The 16238-nt window shown below is 42.9% G+C and overlaps 1 protein-coding gene across 11 annotated transcripts in view; it reads right to left on the bottom strand.

Annotated features, from left to right (window-relative positions):
* dst (dystonin) overlaps positions 1 to 16238 on the bottom strand; it is a 192557-nt gene that overhangs the window by 106988 nt on the left and 69331 nt on the right. For 10 of the 11 annotated variants that reach the window (XM_031805212.1, XM_031805213.1, XM_031805208.1 and 7 more), the window contains one exon: positions 14758 to 14850. In XM_031805212.1, the coding sequence (XP_031661072.1) occupies positions 14758 to 14850 (93 nt within the window). Of the gene's footprint in view, positions 1 to 2567; positions 3453 to 14757; positions 14851 to 16238 lie in introns of those variants that run through there. The other variant, XM_031805204.1, reaches the window with a different exon arrangement.

The raw sequence follows: 16238 nt of genomic DNA, 5'->3' as shown, positions 1-16238 counted from the left end.
GCCTGGCTCAGGAGCAGAAAGACAGATTTTTACCTTGTCAGCTAGGGGATTTGATCCTGCAACCTTTCAGTTACTGGCCCAATGCTCTAACCACTAGGCTACCTACCCCTGAAAGGAGGGAAATAGGAGAAATGATTCACACTGACAAGTAGCATCAGCGACAAAAGGAAACCATATGACGTTTTTTAAACTGTATTGTTTACATGTTGATTGCATTTTAAAATGCCATGTGGAGATGTTCATATTGAAACATCTCTTTTTGTTTAATAAGATTAGTACAGATTTCTCAGGGGACCCCACATGGGGCCCTGGCCCCAATTTTGGGAACCACAATGCTAACCTCTCTCTCTGCTTGCATCCTCTCTCTCTCTGTCTCCTCTGCTTCCTCCTCCCTCAGCCTCACCACTGAGCGCTACATGCCCAAATCACTGTCTGTCTCAGTAGCCTACTAAGTAGTATATGTTTTGCTGCCACTCCGTTTAACGTTAGCTTCTTCCTTCAGCCTTCTAACTGGCTAAGAAATACAAGCCAGAGCTCTTCAACGTTACGCAATAGAAGTCTCTGCCGGCAGCTAGCCACCTGACTGACATATCTACAGTATGAGTGGCTGACTGACATATCTACAGTATGAGCGGCTGACTGACATATCTACAGTATGAGCGGCTGACTGACATATCTACAGTATGAGCGGCTATTTACCAGTTGTGCAGTCATTCTACACAAATCATTTTTTATTTGTTTGGGGGATGTCCATAGACACGGCAGGAGTCACGGGACGGTTTAAAACTGTCTTTTGTCCGACATCTCTCAAACACACTGTCAGCAGCATCTCAAGTTGCCTATTGACAGTGAGCTGGGGTAGTTGGTAGAATGGTGAATGTCCTGCTAAAAAAGCTCAAATTCAAGGGGATGCAGGCGAACATAACGAACAAACCACTCTTCATGATTCCACTCGTTCACAACGAGCCCGACGTGATTAGAAATGTCAGAAAAAGAATATAAGCGCTCTGAGCTATGATCACCACTGGGAGCGATATTTACAGTTGAAGTCGGAAGTTTACATACACCTCAGCCAAATACATTTAAACTCAGTTTTTCTCAATAGAGAGCAGAGAGAATGATTTGTTTCAGCTTTTATTTCTTTCATCACATTCCCAGTGGGTCAGAAGTTTACAAACACTCAATTAGTATTTGGTAACATTGCCTTTAAATTGTTTAACTTGGGTAAAACGTTTCGGGTAGCCTTCCACAAGCTTCCCACAATAAGTTGGGTGAATTTTGGCCCATTCCTCATGACAGAGTTGATGTAACTGAGTCAGGTTTGTAGGCCTCCTTGCTCACACACGCTTTTTCAGTTCTGCCCACATATTTTCTATGGGATTGAGGTCAGAGGTTTGTGATGGCCACTCCAATACCTTGACTTTGTTGGCCTTAAGCCATTTTGCCACATATTTGGAAGTATGCTTGGGGTCATTGTCCATTTGGAAGACCCATTTATGACCAAGCTTTAACTTCCTGACTGATGTCTGGAGATGTTGCTTCAATATATCCACGTAATTTTCCGACCTCATGATGCTATCTATTTTGTGAAGTGCACCAGTCCCTTCTGTAGCAAAGCACCCCCACAACATGATCCTGCCACCCCCATGCTTCACGGTTGGGATGGTGTTCTTCGGCTTGCAAGCCTCCCCCTTTTTCCTCCAAACATAACGATGGTCATTATAGCCAAACAGTTCAACTTTTGTTTCATCAGACCAGAGGACATTCCTCCATGTGCAGTTGCAAACCGTAGTCTGGCTTTTTTATGGCGGTTTTGGAGCAGTGGCTTCTTCCTTTTCGCAACAAAGTACGTTAATCTCTAGGAGACAGAATGCGTCTCCTTCCTGAGCGGTGTGACGGCTTCGTTCTCCCATGGTGTTTATACTTGTGTACTATTATTTGTACAGATGAAAGTGGTACCTTCAGGCGTTTGGAAATGGCTCCCAAAGGATGAACCAGACCTGTGGAGGTCAACAATTTTTTTCTTTTTTTCTGTCTTGTCTGATTTCTTTTGATTTTCCCATGATGTCAAGCAAAGAGGCACTGAGTTTGAAGGTAGGCCTTGAAATACATCCACAGGTACACCTCCAATTGACTCAAATTATGGAAATTTACAAGTTGTTTAAAGGCACAGTCAACTTACTGATGTAAACTTCTGACCCACTGGAATTATGATACAATGAATTATAAGTGAAATAATCTGTCTTTAAACAATTGTTGGAAAAATTACTTGTGTCATGCACAAAGTAGAAACTATAGTTTGTTAACAATAAATTTGTAGAGTGGTTGAAAAATGAGTTTTAATGACTCCAACCTAAGTGTATGTAAACTTCCGACTTCAACTGTACATGCTGACCTGTAACAGATACTAAATATATATTTAAATGTTTTTCAAATGTGAAAATATTACTGAGGTCCGGACCTCATAGTTACAGCCATTGTTACAATAGCTAGCTACTGATATGCTAGCACATGATATTTTGGTCCACACATATTGGCTGGCTATAAATAGCTTGCACTTGGTTTACCTCTTGTTGGGCGGATGTACACTTGGAAGACACTTGGAGAGATAATAGATCATCTGGACAGAGGGACCCTCTTCCAGAGCAGGTGTGGACCCTCCTCCTCTTGTGAACTTGAGTGCTCCATATGATTTCGGGGAGCTCTTCTAGGTTCTCTGATTTGTCATTGTCTCCTCTCAGGGTTCGGAGCATATGCTCCATGGCGCCGAATGTCATTGCCCGCGTCAACTGCTTATGTGACAGCTTCTTTTCCAGCAGGCCGTCCTTAGGAGTGATACTCCTGGAGGTCTTGGTGATGCCATGGAGAATTGCCTCTCGGTCTGTCTTGTGTGCTGAAATTTGTCCCGATTGGGATGCTAACTTATTCCCAAGAGGAACTTTGGGGACCTCCCCAACATACAGCCCTTTGCTGATACCTCCCAGCCTGGGTCTGGGTGTCTCCCCTTCCGGTACTCCCTCCATCCCAACCTGGCTCTCCCTGATGCCCATGTCTGCTTCATGCTGGAGCTCTACCCTCCTGGGGATATCCTCCTTACTGTGGACGCTCTCTCCCCCTCTGCTCTGGAGGGATTCTGGCCACTGAAACTCCCCCGATTTCCTCTTCTTCTTCCTCTGGAAGTAGCGCCGGCCGCGGAGCTCTTTGGACTCGGGGCTGAGCGGAGCTTTGGTGTGGTCCACATAACATTCCTCCTTGGGGCCCCTCACACAGCCACACACGTTGCCCATGACTGTCAGACATGCATTCCCTTTCTATAAACTGTGTTAAGTTCCTTCTACCTGAAGTTGTCACGCCGGGATTCCGCTAGTGAACGTAACTTGATCTAGAGCTCTGTTATTCCACTGAGAGGCAGCCATAGTTCTCCTCCAAGGGGGCGGAGAGGAAGTGATGGCAGGCAGCCTGGCAACAGACCCGAACACCCCTCCCCTTCACACAGAGATGGGTTTCCTGGGTAGAGAGTCTGTCTGTCTGTCCTTATGCCTGCCTGTCTCAGACTCCCAGAAGAACACAGCTGAGATGTCCCAGGCACTTCCTTCTGTCACTCCTCTCTTCTGTCACTGCTCTCCTCTCAACTGCTCTGCTCTTAGGAATCCTCTAAGTCTCTGAAACATTTCCTTTGGCCGGCTAATCCAACACAAACACATAAATGCACCACCGGAGAGGCAGAGGCACTGCCACGTCCCAAACGATTCTACCTCATAGCTGACAGAGAGAGAAACAGCCCTGCTTCCTGGTTCGGGGTGTCCTCCTTATCTGAAGTCTAAACACAGCCCCATCTGGGTGTGATTTCACCCCACTGCAATTCCCCACTATGGTCGTGACCCCGACTTTGAAAACCACTGCATTATGTATTACTGCCCCACAGTAGCAAGAAGTGACAAGGCTCCTAGACTCCCACGCATAGGCTACTTTCTGTCCCTAGCACTAATAATGAAACTAAATCATATAAACAAATATATAGAAATGTTTTTATGTAACTTTAAATAAAAACTAGTAAATTCGATTTAGAAAACTAATGGAAACTAAACTGAATTTCATCAAATGTGGCTGTTTATAACAGGGCTGCCTGTCTGACGGGGGAAGGGAGGGAGGGCAGCAGGACAAGATCAGCTGGCTGTCTGACAGGGGAAGGGAGGGAGAGCAGCAGGACAAGATCAGCTGCCTGTCTGACGGGGGAAGGGAGGGAGAGCAGCAGGACAAGATCAGCTGCCTGTCTGACGGGGGAAGGGAGGGAGGGCAGCAGGACAAGATCAGCTGGCTGTCTGATGGGGGAAGGGAGGGAGGGCAGCAGGACAAGATCAGCTGGCTGTCTGACGGGGGAATGGAGGGAGGGCAGCAGGACAAGAACAGCTGCCTGTCTGACAGGGGGAAGGGAGGGAGGGAGAGCAGCAGGACAAGATCAGCTGCCTGTCTGACAGGGGGAAGGGAGGGAGGGAGAGCAGCAGGACAAGATCAGCTGGCTGTCTGACGGGGGAAGGGAGGGAGAGCAGCAGGACAAGATCAGCTGCCTGTCTGACGGGGGAAGGGAGGGAGAGCAGCAGGACAAGATCAGCTGGCTGTCTGACGGGGGAAGGGAGGGAGGGCAGCAGGACAAGATCAGCTGGCTGTCTGGTGTCTGCTCTGCCGGCTAATGGCCACTGATTACACCATATGGGAAAACTTTGCTCAGCAAGTTGGCCTTCCCTGATAGGCAGGGATCCTCTCTGCTTGGTACTGCCTATCATAGGGGCTTTTAAAATAACAGGACAGCATGGGTCAACAAAAGCAGTCGACGCAAATCCTGGCAGCTAACAAAGCCCTACCACTTTGTCTATTAATCAGACTGTATACAATTGCAAAGCCAGAAGTGGGGCTTGAGTCCAATGGTTTAAACAAACACTATTATCCAGCCAGACCATTGCCATCCCAGTTCAACTGAGGGCAAATACAGAATACACTTAGCACAGGAAGTGACTTGTGTACACTATACGACCTATGGAACACACATAGTGAGTAGATTATATGGAATTGTATATGTGAATTGTGTAGCATGTACTGTCCATGAAAAGCATCTAAAGCTTGTGATTTTTGTTTAATATATTCAACAAAATTTGGGACAGATAGTTAAATTGGCAAGACCTCAGGAAGAGCGTTTATTGAAATAGTAGAAATAATTTCTTTGCACTGCACAACTAAAAAGAACTGTCCCACCAGGCTCTGACACTATTCTGATGGCAGTGACATTTCCCCTGAAGGTTCCAGAACTAGGTCCTGCAGTTGACATACTGTATACCCGGCTGGCTACAGCACATTCAACATTCACAGTATACTGCACAAAAGGAAAACTACTTCATAAACCATAACACAAGAGCAGCCTATATTTACTTTTATGGAAAATCTGCTTTCTATGTTAATGTATATATAAACTGAACAAAAATATGAACGCAACAACACAACAGGTGTTGGACCCATGTCTCATGAGCTGAAATAAAAGATCCCAGAAATGTTCCATAGCCACAAAAAGCTTATTTCCTTCAAATGTTGTGCACAAATGTGTTTACATCCCTGTTAGTGAGCATTTATCCTTTGCCAAGATAATCCATCCACCTGACAGGTGTGATATATCATTACACAGGTTCACCTTGTGCTGGGGACAAAAAAAGGCCACTATAAAAAGTGCAGTATTTTCACACAACAAAATGTGACAGATTAAAGGCAGCGTGCAATTGGTGTGCAGACTGAAAGAATGCCCACCAGAGCTGTTTTCAGAGAATTGAATGTTCATTTCTCTACAATAAGCAACCGCAGACCACATGTATGGCGTTGTGTGGGCAAGCGGTTTGCTGATGTCATCGTTGTGAACAGAGTGCCCCAAGGTGGTGGTGAGGTTATGGTACGGGCAGGCATACCATAACATTTTGCATTTTATCGATGGCAATTTGAATGGACAGAAATACCGTGACCAGATCCTGATGCCCATAGTGAGGCCCATTTTGTTTAAGGTATCTGTGACCAACAGATGCATATCTGTATTCCCAGTCATGTGAAATCCATAGATTAGGGCCTAATTAATTTATTTCAATTGACTGATTTCCTTATATGAACTGTAACTCAGTAAAATCTTTGAAATTGTTGCATGTTGCGCTTATATTTTTGTTCAGTATATAAATTCCCGTGGTGTTTAAATAATATCTGAGTTTTGGCATACTGTCATTTTTCATTCCGTGCAAACCAATGTGGAAAATATAATTACAGTCTTCCAGCATTGAATAAAGTCTTCAAATACAGACATATATTTCACTGACTCATCTCAGATGTTTGTTTTGCAATGTCATCCTACTCTATCATTTCATCCTTTTTATTCACCCATCTAACAGGATGCTGGTGCTTCCAGCAAATGGCTGTCTTTGATCTCTAGAGAAGGGTGGAAGGACGGAAGAGAGAGAGAGATGTGTTCATTACATTATGGCAGACTCCATCCTATCACATGAATTATGTCCCCTGGTGAAACAAGTCCAAAGCCTCCATAGATTGGTTTCTGTCAGTGAGATTTATTTTCGTAACCCTTGGAGACCTTGACTGTCAGTCAGATGACACTGTAGAGACCAAAGAGCAACAATATGATGATGCATCGTCAGTATATTCAGGTCTCATATATTCGGCAGTGTATTCAGGCCCCACTACATCGCCACGGTAGTATATTCAGGTATCACTGCATCATCAGGGCAATGTATTCAGGCCCCACTACATCGCCACGGTAGTATATTCAGGTCTTACTGCATCATTTCAGCAGTGTATTCGGGTCTCATTTCATCGTCTTTGCAGTGTATTCATGTCCTACTGCATCATTTCAGCAGTGTATTCATGTCTCACTGCATCTTCACTGCTGAGACGATGCAGTGAGACCTGAATACACTGCCGAGACAAGGAAGTGAGACCTGAATACACTGCCGAGACAAGGAAGTGAGACCTGAATACACTGCCGAGACGATGAAGTGAGACCTGAATACACTGCCGAGACAAGGAAGTGAGACCTGAATACACTGCCGAGACGATGAAGTGAGACCTGAATACACTGCCGAGACAAGGAAGTGAGACCTGAATACACTGCCGAGACGATGAAGTGAGACCTGAATACTCACTGCATCGTCTCTGCAGTGTATTCAGGTCTCACTGCAGCTATTGATTTCCACACGAGACTGACTGAGTGGAAGACAATGCTTTCAATGCCTTCTCCCAAGGGTGGATATGCAATATGCTTCCAACTGTAGGGAACACAGCAGGGACTTCAATGTATACATTATGTAAACACACCTAGGGACTGCCTTTGTAAAGCAATTCTCAACTAAACAGTCTGGAATGCTTTTGTATAACTTCAATAGCTACAGTCTATTGCTTCACTTCTTATCATACCATAGCAAGTGATGTATGAATGACATATGACATTCTTAAAAGGAAATATATCAGAGAATTAACACAATGCCATTGGATGATCATGACCGAATGGCTGGATCATCCTACTATAGGTAATGGCAACTTGCTCCTTCCAAAACCTTTCTGATAGAGTCAAGTAGCATCAAAACAGGGTCCATCACTATGTCACACTGCTTTTCTGCCAGCTAGGGTTTAACCCCATACAGAACTGATCAACATGTTCTCCAACTGCCATGCAACCATGAAAAATCAAGAATCTACAGGTCCACAATCACTAGCTAGTACAAATGCCCAGCGGCAAGCGTAAGAGTGACAGGGGCAGGTGTAGGCACACATCCCCCTAGCTACCCGTCAGCATGTTTTATGATTCCAAGCATTAGAAAATTATTTCATTTTTGCCATATTTGTCCATCTGCAACAAGAACTTCAAATGATTGACTTTCAAAATATTCCGTCTCTTTTTGTTTTTACCAGACCTCATGGAGGCTGGGGTGTCTAGGCAACAGAGGAGAGACAGGAGAGATGTTGAGGCATGCAACTAGACACTACAACACTGCTCTCTGTCTGTTGAATTGGTATTGTACACTTACGTAAAAATACACTCCCCTATGTATTTAATTGGACAGTGAAGCTAAAACTTTGGCTGTATACTTCAGCATTTTGAATATGAAATCAAACGTTATATATGAGACATAATGTCGCCTTTTCTTTCAGTTTGTTTTGGTTGTGTTTCGGATTACGTTGTGCCCAATAGAAATGAATGGTAAATAGTGCATTGTGTCATTTTGGAGTCACTTTTATTGTCAATAAGAATATAATATTTTTCTGAACACTTACCATGATTACGGAAAATCATGAATGAAGAGTGGATAATGTTAGGGAATAGGGTAGGTAGTTTAGACATCTCACTACCACTTACACACTCCATCCTCCAGGGGGTGGCAGAAACCTTGTCCAAGTGCTGAGCCTGGTTGATAAGCAGATCAGGTGCAGCCAATCAAGGTGAAAGTCAGTGAGAGTCCCAGCTGGAAAGCCGTGAAGCTACTGGTTTTCTTTGGTGGCTATGAGGCCTTTCGTATGGTTATGAGTCTTTAGTTTGGACATGGCTTTTGTATTTTTCCTTTTCGTACAAATTTATGTTTCGTCACCATCTGAACAAATAATATTCCCCTTTGACTGGGCGACCAAGAGGTCAAGAACGAGCTGTCCCTAAGGTAAAGTCTCCTGGGCGAATGTATATTCAACATCGGGTTGCATAGGCTTACTTCTCACATTTATGCACACATCAAATCAGGTAACAGACCAGTTAACTAGGCCTAAGACCCCTAGACTTAGTGAGTCAAACAATATTAGCAGGCTAGTTAATCGGTTTTGTAACTCATGATGAGTGAGAAAGTTACAGAGGCATAAATATCAAACCCCTGAAAAAATGCTAGCCTCCCCTGTTATTGGTAATGGTGAGAGGTTAGCATATTTTGGGGGCATGATCTTTGTGCATCTCAGAAACATATTCTATTCTTATTTACAATACAAGTGACTCCAAAATGACACAATACATGATTTACCATTCATTTCTATTGGGCGCAAAATAATCTGTAACACAACAAAAACAAACTGCAAATGCATCCAACAAGTTTGTAGAGTCACAAGCTTGATGTAGTCATTGCGTGCTAGGAATATGGGACCAAATGCTAAACCTTTGATACACTCTAAGTGAATTTGTCCCCCCATTTGACACCTTCAAATGGGGGACTATATATACAAAGTGCATTATTTGTAAATGGTAAAAGATATACGTATGAAAATAACCTCAAATATAAGGTGACATTTGAGTTACGAGCCAAATTAAAAGTTTTAGCTTCACTGTCCAAATACATATGTAGTGGAGTGTATGAACTAATGCAGATGAAAGGCTTACTGTACAGTAAGTGCATGCTTCTTCTTGTCTTTCTACCATGGTGTGGTTCTAAGTTAGAGAGTCATAAGGCTGCTGCTAACATTCCTTTCCCATACTGTAACCCAGTGGAGAACAGCCTGCAGGCGGACTGTGCCACATATATTAATAATCCATAGCAGGGGCCTGAGAGAGACAGAGAGAGAGACAGAGAGAGAGACACAGAGAGAGAGACAGAGAGAGAGAGACAGAGAGAGAGACAGAGAGAGAGACACAGAGAGAGACACAGAGAGAGAGACAGAGAGAGAGACAGAGAGAGAGAGAGAGAGACAGAGAGACAGAGAGAGACACAGAGAGAGAGACAGCGAGAGAGAGACACAGAGAGAGACAGAGAGAGACAGAGAGAGAGAGAGAGAGAGAGAGAGAGAGAGAGAGAGACAGAGAGAGAGAGACAGAGAGAGAGAGACAGAGAGAGAGACAGAGAGAGAGAGACACAGAGAGAGACACAGAGAGAGAGACAGAGAGAGAGAGAGAGAGAGAGAGAGAGAGAGAGAGAGAGAGAGAGAGAGAAAGAGCCAGACAGACAGACAGAGAGAGAGAGAGAGACAGAGAGACAGAGAGAGACACAGAGAGAGAGACATCGAGAGAGAGACACAGAGAGAGACAGAGACAGAGACAGAGAGAGAGAGAGAGAGAGAGAGAGAGAGAGACAGAGAGAGAGACACACAGAGAGGGAGACACAGAGAGAGAGACAGAGAGAGAGAGACAGAGAGAGAGAGACAGAGAGAGAGACAGAGAGAGAGACACAGAGAGAGAGACAGAGAGAGAGACAGAGAGAGAGACAGAGAGAGAGAGAGACAGAGAGAGACACAGAGAGAGAGACAGCGAGAGACATAGAGAGAGACAGAGAGAGAGACAGAGAGACACAGAGAGAGACAGAGAGAGAGACAGTGAGACAGAGAGAGCAATACTCAATCATGAGGCATCAAAGCCAAAGGAACTGAGTAACATTAAGAAATGCTATAGATGGAAGGAATGCAGTTTGGAAACCTACCAAAAAACAATTAGGCAACAACAAATTCAATCCGTCTTAGACAATTTCCTGGGTAAAACGTTCCACTGTAATAGTGAAGGTGTAAACTTGGCAGTAGAAAATCTTAACAGTATATTTGACCTCTCAGCTTCCCTATCAAATCTAAAAATCTCAAATAGAAAACCGAAGAAAATTAACAATAATGACAAATGGTTTGATGAAGAATGCAAAAATCTAAGAAAGAAATTGAGAAACCTGTCCAACCAAAAACATAGAGACCCGGAAAACCTGAGTCTACGCCTTCACTATGGTGAATCACTAAAACAATACAGAAATACACTACGGAAAAAGAAGGAACAGCAAGTCAGAAATCAGCTCAATGTAATTGAAGAATCCATAGACTCTAACCACTTCTGGGAAAATTGGAAAACACTAAACAAACAACAACACGAAGAATTATCTATCCAAAATGGAGATGTATGGGTAAACCACTTCTCCAATCTTTTTGGCTCTATAACAAAGAATAAAGAGCAAAAACATATACATGATCAAACACAGATCTTAGAATCAACTATTAAAGACTACCAGAACCCACTGGATTCTCCAATTACATTGAAAGAGTTACAGGACAAAATAAAAACCCTCCAACCCAAAAAGGCCTGTGGTGTTGATGGTATCCTCAATGAAATGATCAAATATACAGACAACAAATTCCAATTGGCTATACTAAAACTCTTTAACATCATACTTAGCTCTGGCATCTTCCCCAATATTTGGAACCAAGGACTGATCACCCCAATCCACAAAAGTGGAGACAAATTTGACCCCAATAACTACCGTGGAATATGTGTCAACAGTAACCTTGGGAAAATCCTCTGCATTATTATTAACAGCAGACTCATACATTTCCTCAATGAAAACAATGTACTGAGCAAATGTCAAATTGGCTTTTTACCAAATTACCGTACAACAGACCATGTATTCACCCTGCACACCCTAATTGACAATCAAACAAACCAAAACAAAGGCAAAGTCTTCTCATGCTTTGTTGATTTCAAAAAAGCCTTCGACTCAATCTGGCATGAGGGTCTGCTATACAAACTGATGGAAAGTGGTGTTGGGGGTAAAACATACGACATTATAAAATCCATGTACACAAACAACAAGTGTGCGGTTAAAATTGGCAAAAAACACACACATTTCTTCACACAGGGTCGTGGGGTTAGACAGGGATGCAGCTTAAGCCCCATCCTCTTCAACATATATATCAACGAATTGGCGAGGGCACTAGAAAAGTCTGCAGCACCCGGCCTCCCCCTGCTAGAATCCGAAGTCAAATGTCTGCTGTTTGCTGATGATCTGATGCTTCTGTCACCAACCAAGGAGGGCCTACAGCAGCACCTAGATCTTATGCACAGATTCTGTCAGACCTGGGCCCTGACAGTAAATCTCAGTAAGACCAAAATAATGGTGTTCCAAAAAAGGTCCAGTCACCAGGACCACAAATACAAATTCCATCTAGACACTGTTGCCCTAGAGCACACAAAAAACTATACATACCTTGGCCTAAACATCAGCACCACAGGTAACTTCCACAAAGCTGTGAACGATCTGAGAGACAAGGCAAGAAGGGCATTCTATGCCATCAAAAGAAACATAAATTTCAACATACCAATTAGGATTTGGCTAAAAATACTTGAATCAGTCATAGAGCCCATTGCCCTTTATGGTTGTGAGGTCTGGGGTCCGCTCACCAACCAAGACTTCACAAAATGGGACAAACACCAAATTGAGACTCTGCACGCAGAATTCTGCAAAAATATCCTCCGTGTACAACGTAGAACACCAAATAATGCATGCAGAGCAGAATTAGGCCGATACCCACTAATTATCAAAATCCAGAAAAGAGCTGTTAAATTCTACAACCACCTAAAAGGAAGCGATTCACAAACCTTCCATAACAAAGCCATCACCTACAGAGAGATGAACCTGGAGAAGAGTCCCCTAAGCAAGCTGGTCCTGGGGCTCTGTTCACAAACACAAACACACACTACAGAGCCCCAGGACAGCAGCACAATTAGACCCAACCAAATCATGAGAAAACAAATAGATAACTACTTAACATATTGGAAAGAATTAACAAAAAAACTGAGCAAACTAGAATGCTATTTGGCCCTACACAGAGAGTACACAGCGGCAGAATACCTGACCACTGTGACTGACCCAAAATTAAGGAAAGCCTTGACTATGTACAGACTCAGTGAGCATAGCCTTGCTATTGAGAAAGGCCGCCGTAGGCAGACATGGCTCTCAAGAGAAGACAGGCTATGTGCTCACTGCCCACAAAATGAGGTGGAAACTGAGCTGCACTTCCTAACCTCCTGCCCAATGTATGACCATATTAGAGAGACATATTTCCCTCAGATTACACAGATCCACAAAGAATTCGAAAACAAATCCAATTTTGAAAAACTCCCATATCTACTGGGTGAAATTCCACAGTGTGCCATCACAGCAGCAAGATTTGTGACCTGTTGCCACGAGAAAAGGGCAACCAGTGAAGAACAAACACCATTGTAAATACAACCCATATTTATGCTTATTTATTTTAGCCATTTGTACATTGTTAGAACACTGTATATATATATAATATGACATTTGTAATGTCTTTACTGTTTTGAAACTTCTGTATGTGTAATGTTTACTGTTAATTTTTGTTGTTTTTCACTTTATATATTCACTTTGTATGTTGTCTACCTCACTTGCTTTGGCAATGTTAACACATGTTTCCCATGCCAATAAAGCCCTTGAATTGAATTGAATTGAATTGAATTGAGAGACAGAGACAGAGAGAGCAAGACAGAGAGAGAGAGAGAGAGAGAGAGAGCAAGACAGAGAAAGAGAGAGAGAGAGAGAGAGCGAAAGCGAGAGAGAGCAAGAGAGAGAGAGAGTAAGAGAGAGAGAGGGAGAGAGAGAGAGAGCAAGACAGAGAAAGAAATAATTAGCAGTGTGTTCTTCACTAGGCCTCAGAAATGCAACACTCGATCCACCTAGTGCTGCTACTGATGATACCATCTACCCCTTAGTGTGCAGGCGTGTGTGTATGTAGGTTGCTAGTTTGAATCGCTGAGCTGACTAGGTGAAAAATCTGTCAATGTGCCCTTGAGCAATGCACGTAACCCTAGTTGCTCTGGATAAGAGTGTCTGCTAAATGACTAAAATGCATCCATTGTTCCCATGTGAATGTACAGCTGCAGCAAGACAGTCTGTGTGGTACTATACAGACATGGGCACAAATGCTCTCAGGGTGTTGGGCCTGTGAAAACACTGTGAAAACACTGGAAGGACACTGAAAATTGATGAACTTTAAGCGATAGCCAGGCTGAAGGAAGTGACACTTCCTCTAATGCTATCATCATCACACAACACAGCATACTGGAGGGAGGGACATGCTGTTCGCAATGTAATGTCAAACATCTCCCTCCACGGAAGCATAAACAGTACACAGACCTAACGACCATTTCACCATTTCAGCTCAGATAACCATTAAGCTTGGGGAACTAGTGCAAGTCTTCAAGTGTCCAGCAAGGTTACTAATCACACCATTGCAGCTCCATTTTCAAGTCCACCTGTCATTGTCAGCAGGTGACTTCACTTGGGGAGCTTTTCCACTTGTAAGTGCAGAACTTGAAAGAGACCATCTCTTTCAGGAAATGACCCGTTACTACCATGAATATCGACACATTTCAATCACCAGTCATCAATAAAATACGTGTAGAGTAAGTGATCATTCTTATTCTGCCACTTTTCACAGCCATAATAACTGGGGCATGTATGAGCCAGCAGACAAACAGACATAGATATAGGCCTACATTACAATAACCACTGGCAGGACACTTTGTTATGACTGTTTTGACATCTTGTGGCCAAAGAGGGAAACAACAGCTAGAAAAAGAGAAACTGACAGTTTAGATTGTTCAACCTGCACCAAATGTCACACAGTGTTATGTAAACTAATCCCAAGTCATTCAGTGCTGTAGCGAGCTTAAGCAACACGCTAGCTTTTCAATCACACTGGCCTCAATATACTACAATTTACTGTCCATTTAAGGGAGACATACTACCTCAATCCAGAACCCCTTAAATGACAACTATCTTACTTTGGTCGAAACAATAACCATAGCTCTATACATGACATGTCCTCCTAATCATCAGCCAAATGAACAATAACAAAACACTGGAATATTCACATCCATTGATTTTAATTTGCTGAGTAACAAAATAACAGAAATGGAGAAAGGATACTAGCACAGTGATTCACACAGTTAGAGAATTAAATACATAGCATGAATCTGACCTGAAAGTGCAGAATTATGGTCCATATCAATCCCAGCGTCAATTTGGGATTCCCGTCTGTGATGTCATCATTCCTGATGTTAACCAGCTTGACCTGAGGACAACAGTTATAAACAGCTGTGTAATAAGCATGATACACACAAGTGATGCATTCCAAATCTACATAAACTTCTACAGTATAAGAAATGTATTATATCGTTTTGCAAAGCACCTTAATTCTTAGCATGCTAAAGTTAACGTCTCTGAAAAACAGATGGAGATGTCTCTATTTCCAAAACCTAATAATACTGTATGTCTTCAACTGGTAATACACAGTGTACAAATACACATGAGTAAGAATTTGAATTTGTTCATCAGTATTAGTGTCGTACTCACTGTAACAGATCATATATAATCCTCATTAAAAAAAGATGCATAAATATTCTGAGGGTAATGTCTTTCCTCTTGGAAATCGCCAAAACAGATTCTCTCCATCTGCTAGTCGCCTGGGCAACTCCAGTCCTCGGGGACCTGATTGGTGTCACCGTTTTGTCCCAGCCCCAGGTAACACACCTGACTCCAATAATCAATGAATCATGATCTTCAGTTAAAAATGCAATTAGTTTAAATCAGCTGTGTTTATTAAGGATGGGGGGAAAATGGGACACCAATCAGGCCCCCGAGGACTGGAATTGCCCAGGCCTTTGACTTGTGCTACCACCCTCTGATGACTCAACACTATACACGTCAGCTACTACAGGGAAATCTCTGCAACAATTAATAAAGAGCTGCAGTTAGTTTTAGAATGGGTGGCAAGGAATAAGTTAGCACTAACTATTTCAAAAACTAAAAGCATTGTATTTGGGACAAATCATTCACTAAACCCTAAACCTCAAATAAACCTTGTAATAAATCATGTGAAAATTGATCAAGTTGAGGTGACTAAACTGCTGAAAGTAACCCTGGAGTGTAAACTGTCATGGTCAAAACACTAAGATCAGGAGAAGTCTGTCCATAATAAAACACTGTTCTACCTTCTCAACAGCACTATCAACAAGGCAGGTCCTACAGGCCCTAGTTTAGCCGCACTTGTACTACTGTTCAGTCGTGTGGTCAGGTGCTACAAAGAGGGACTTAGGAGAATTACAACGGGCCAAGAACAGGGCAGCACGGCTGGCCCTGAAATGTACACAGAGAGCTAACATGAATGACATGCATGTCAATCCCTCATGGCTCAAAGTAGAGGACAGATTGACTTCATCAATACGTGTATTTGGAAGAGTGTGTGAAGAGACACACACAGGTACAGACACACATACACATGATAAGAGACACACTCTACACACACAGACACATGGATGTTGTATTGTGAATATGGGATGGTGGCCTGAGGGAACACACTAAATGTATTGGTAAAGTGTTATACAATGTAATGTCATGTAATAATGTAAATTGTATGTAACTGCCTTAATGTTGCTGGGCCCCAGGAAGAAGAGCTGCTGC

The sequence above is a fragment of the Oncorhynchus kisutch genome, linkage group LG25 (assembly GCF_002021735.2).
Source record: "Oncorhynchus kisutch isolate 150728-3 linkage group LG25, Okis_V2, whole genome shotgun sequence".
Lineage (NCBI taxonomy): Eukaryota > Metazoa > Chordata > Actinopteri > Salmoniformes > Salmonidae > Oncorhynchus > Oncorhynchus kisutch.
This window is presented reverse-complemented; position numbering and strand designations above follow the sequence as displayed.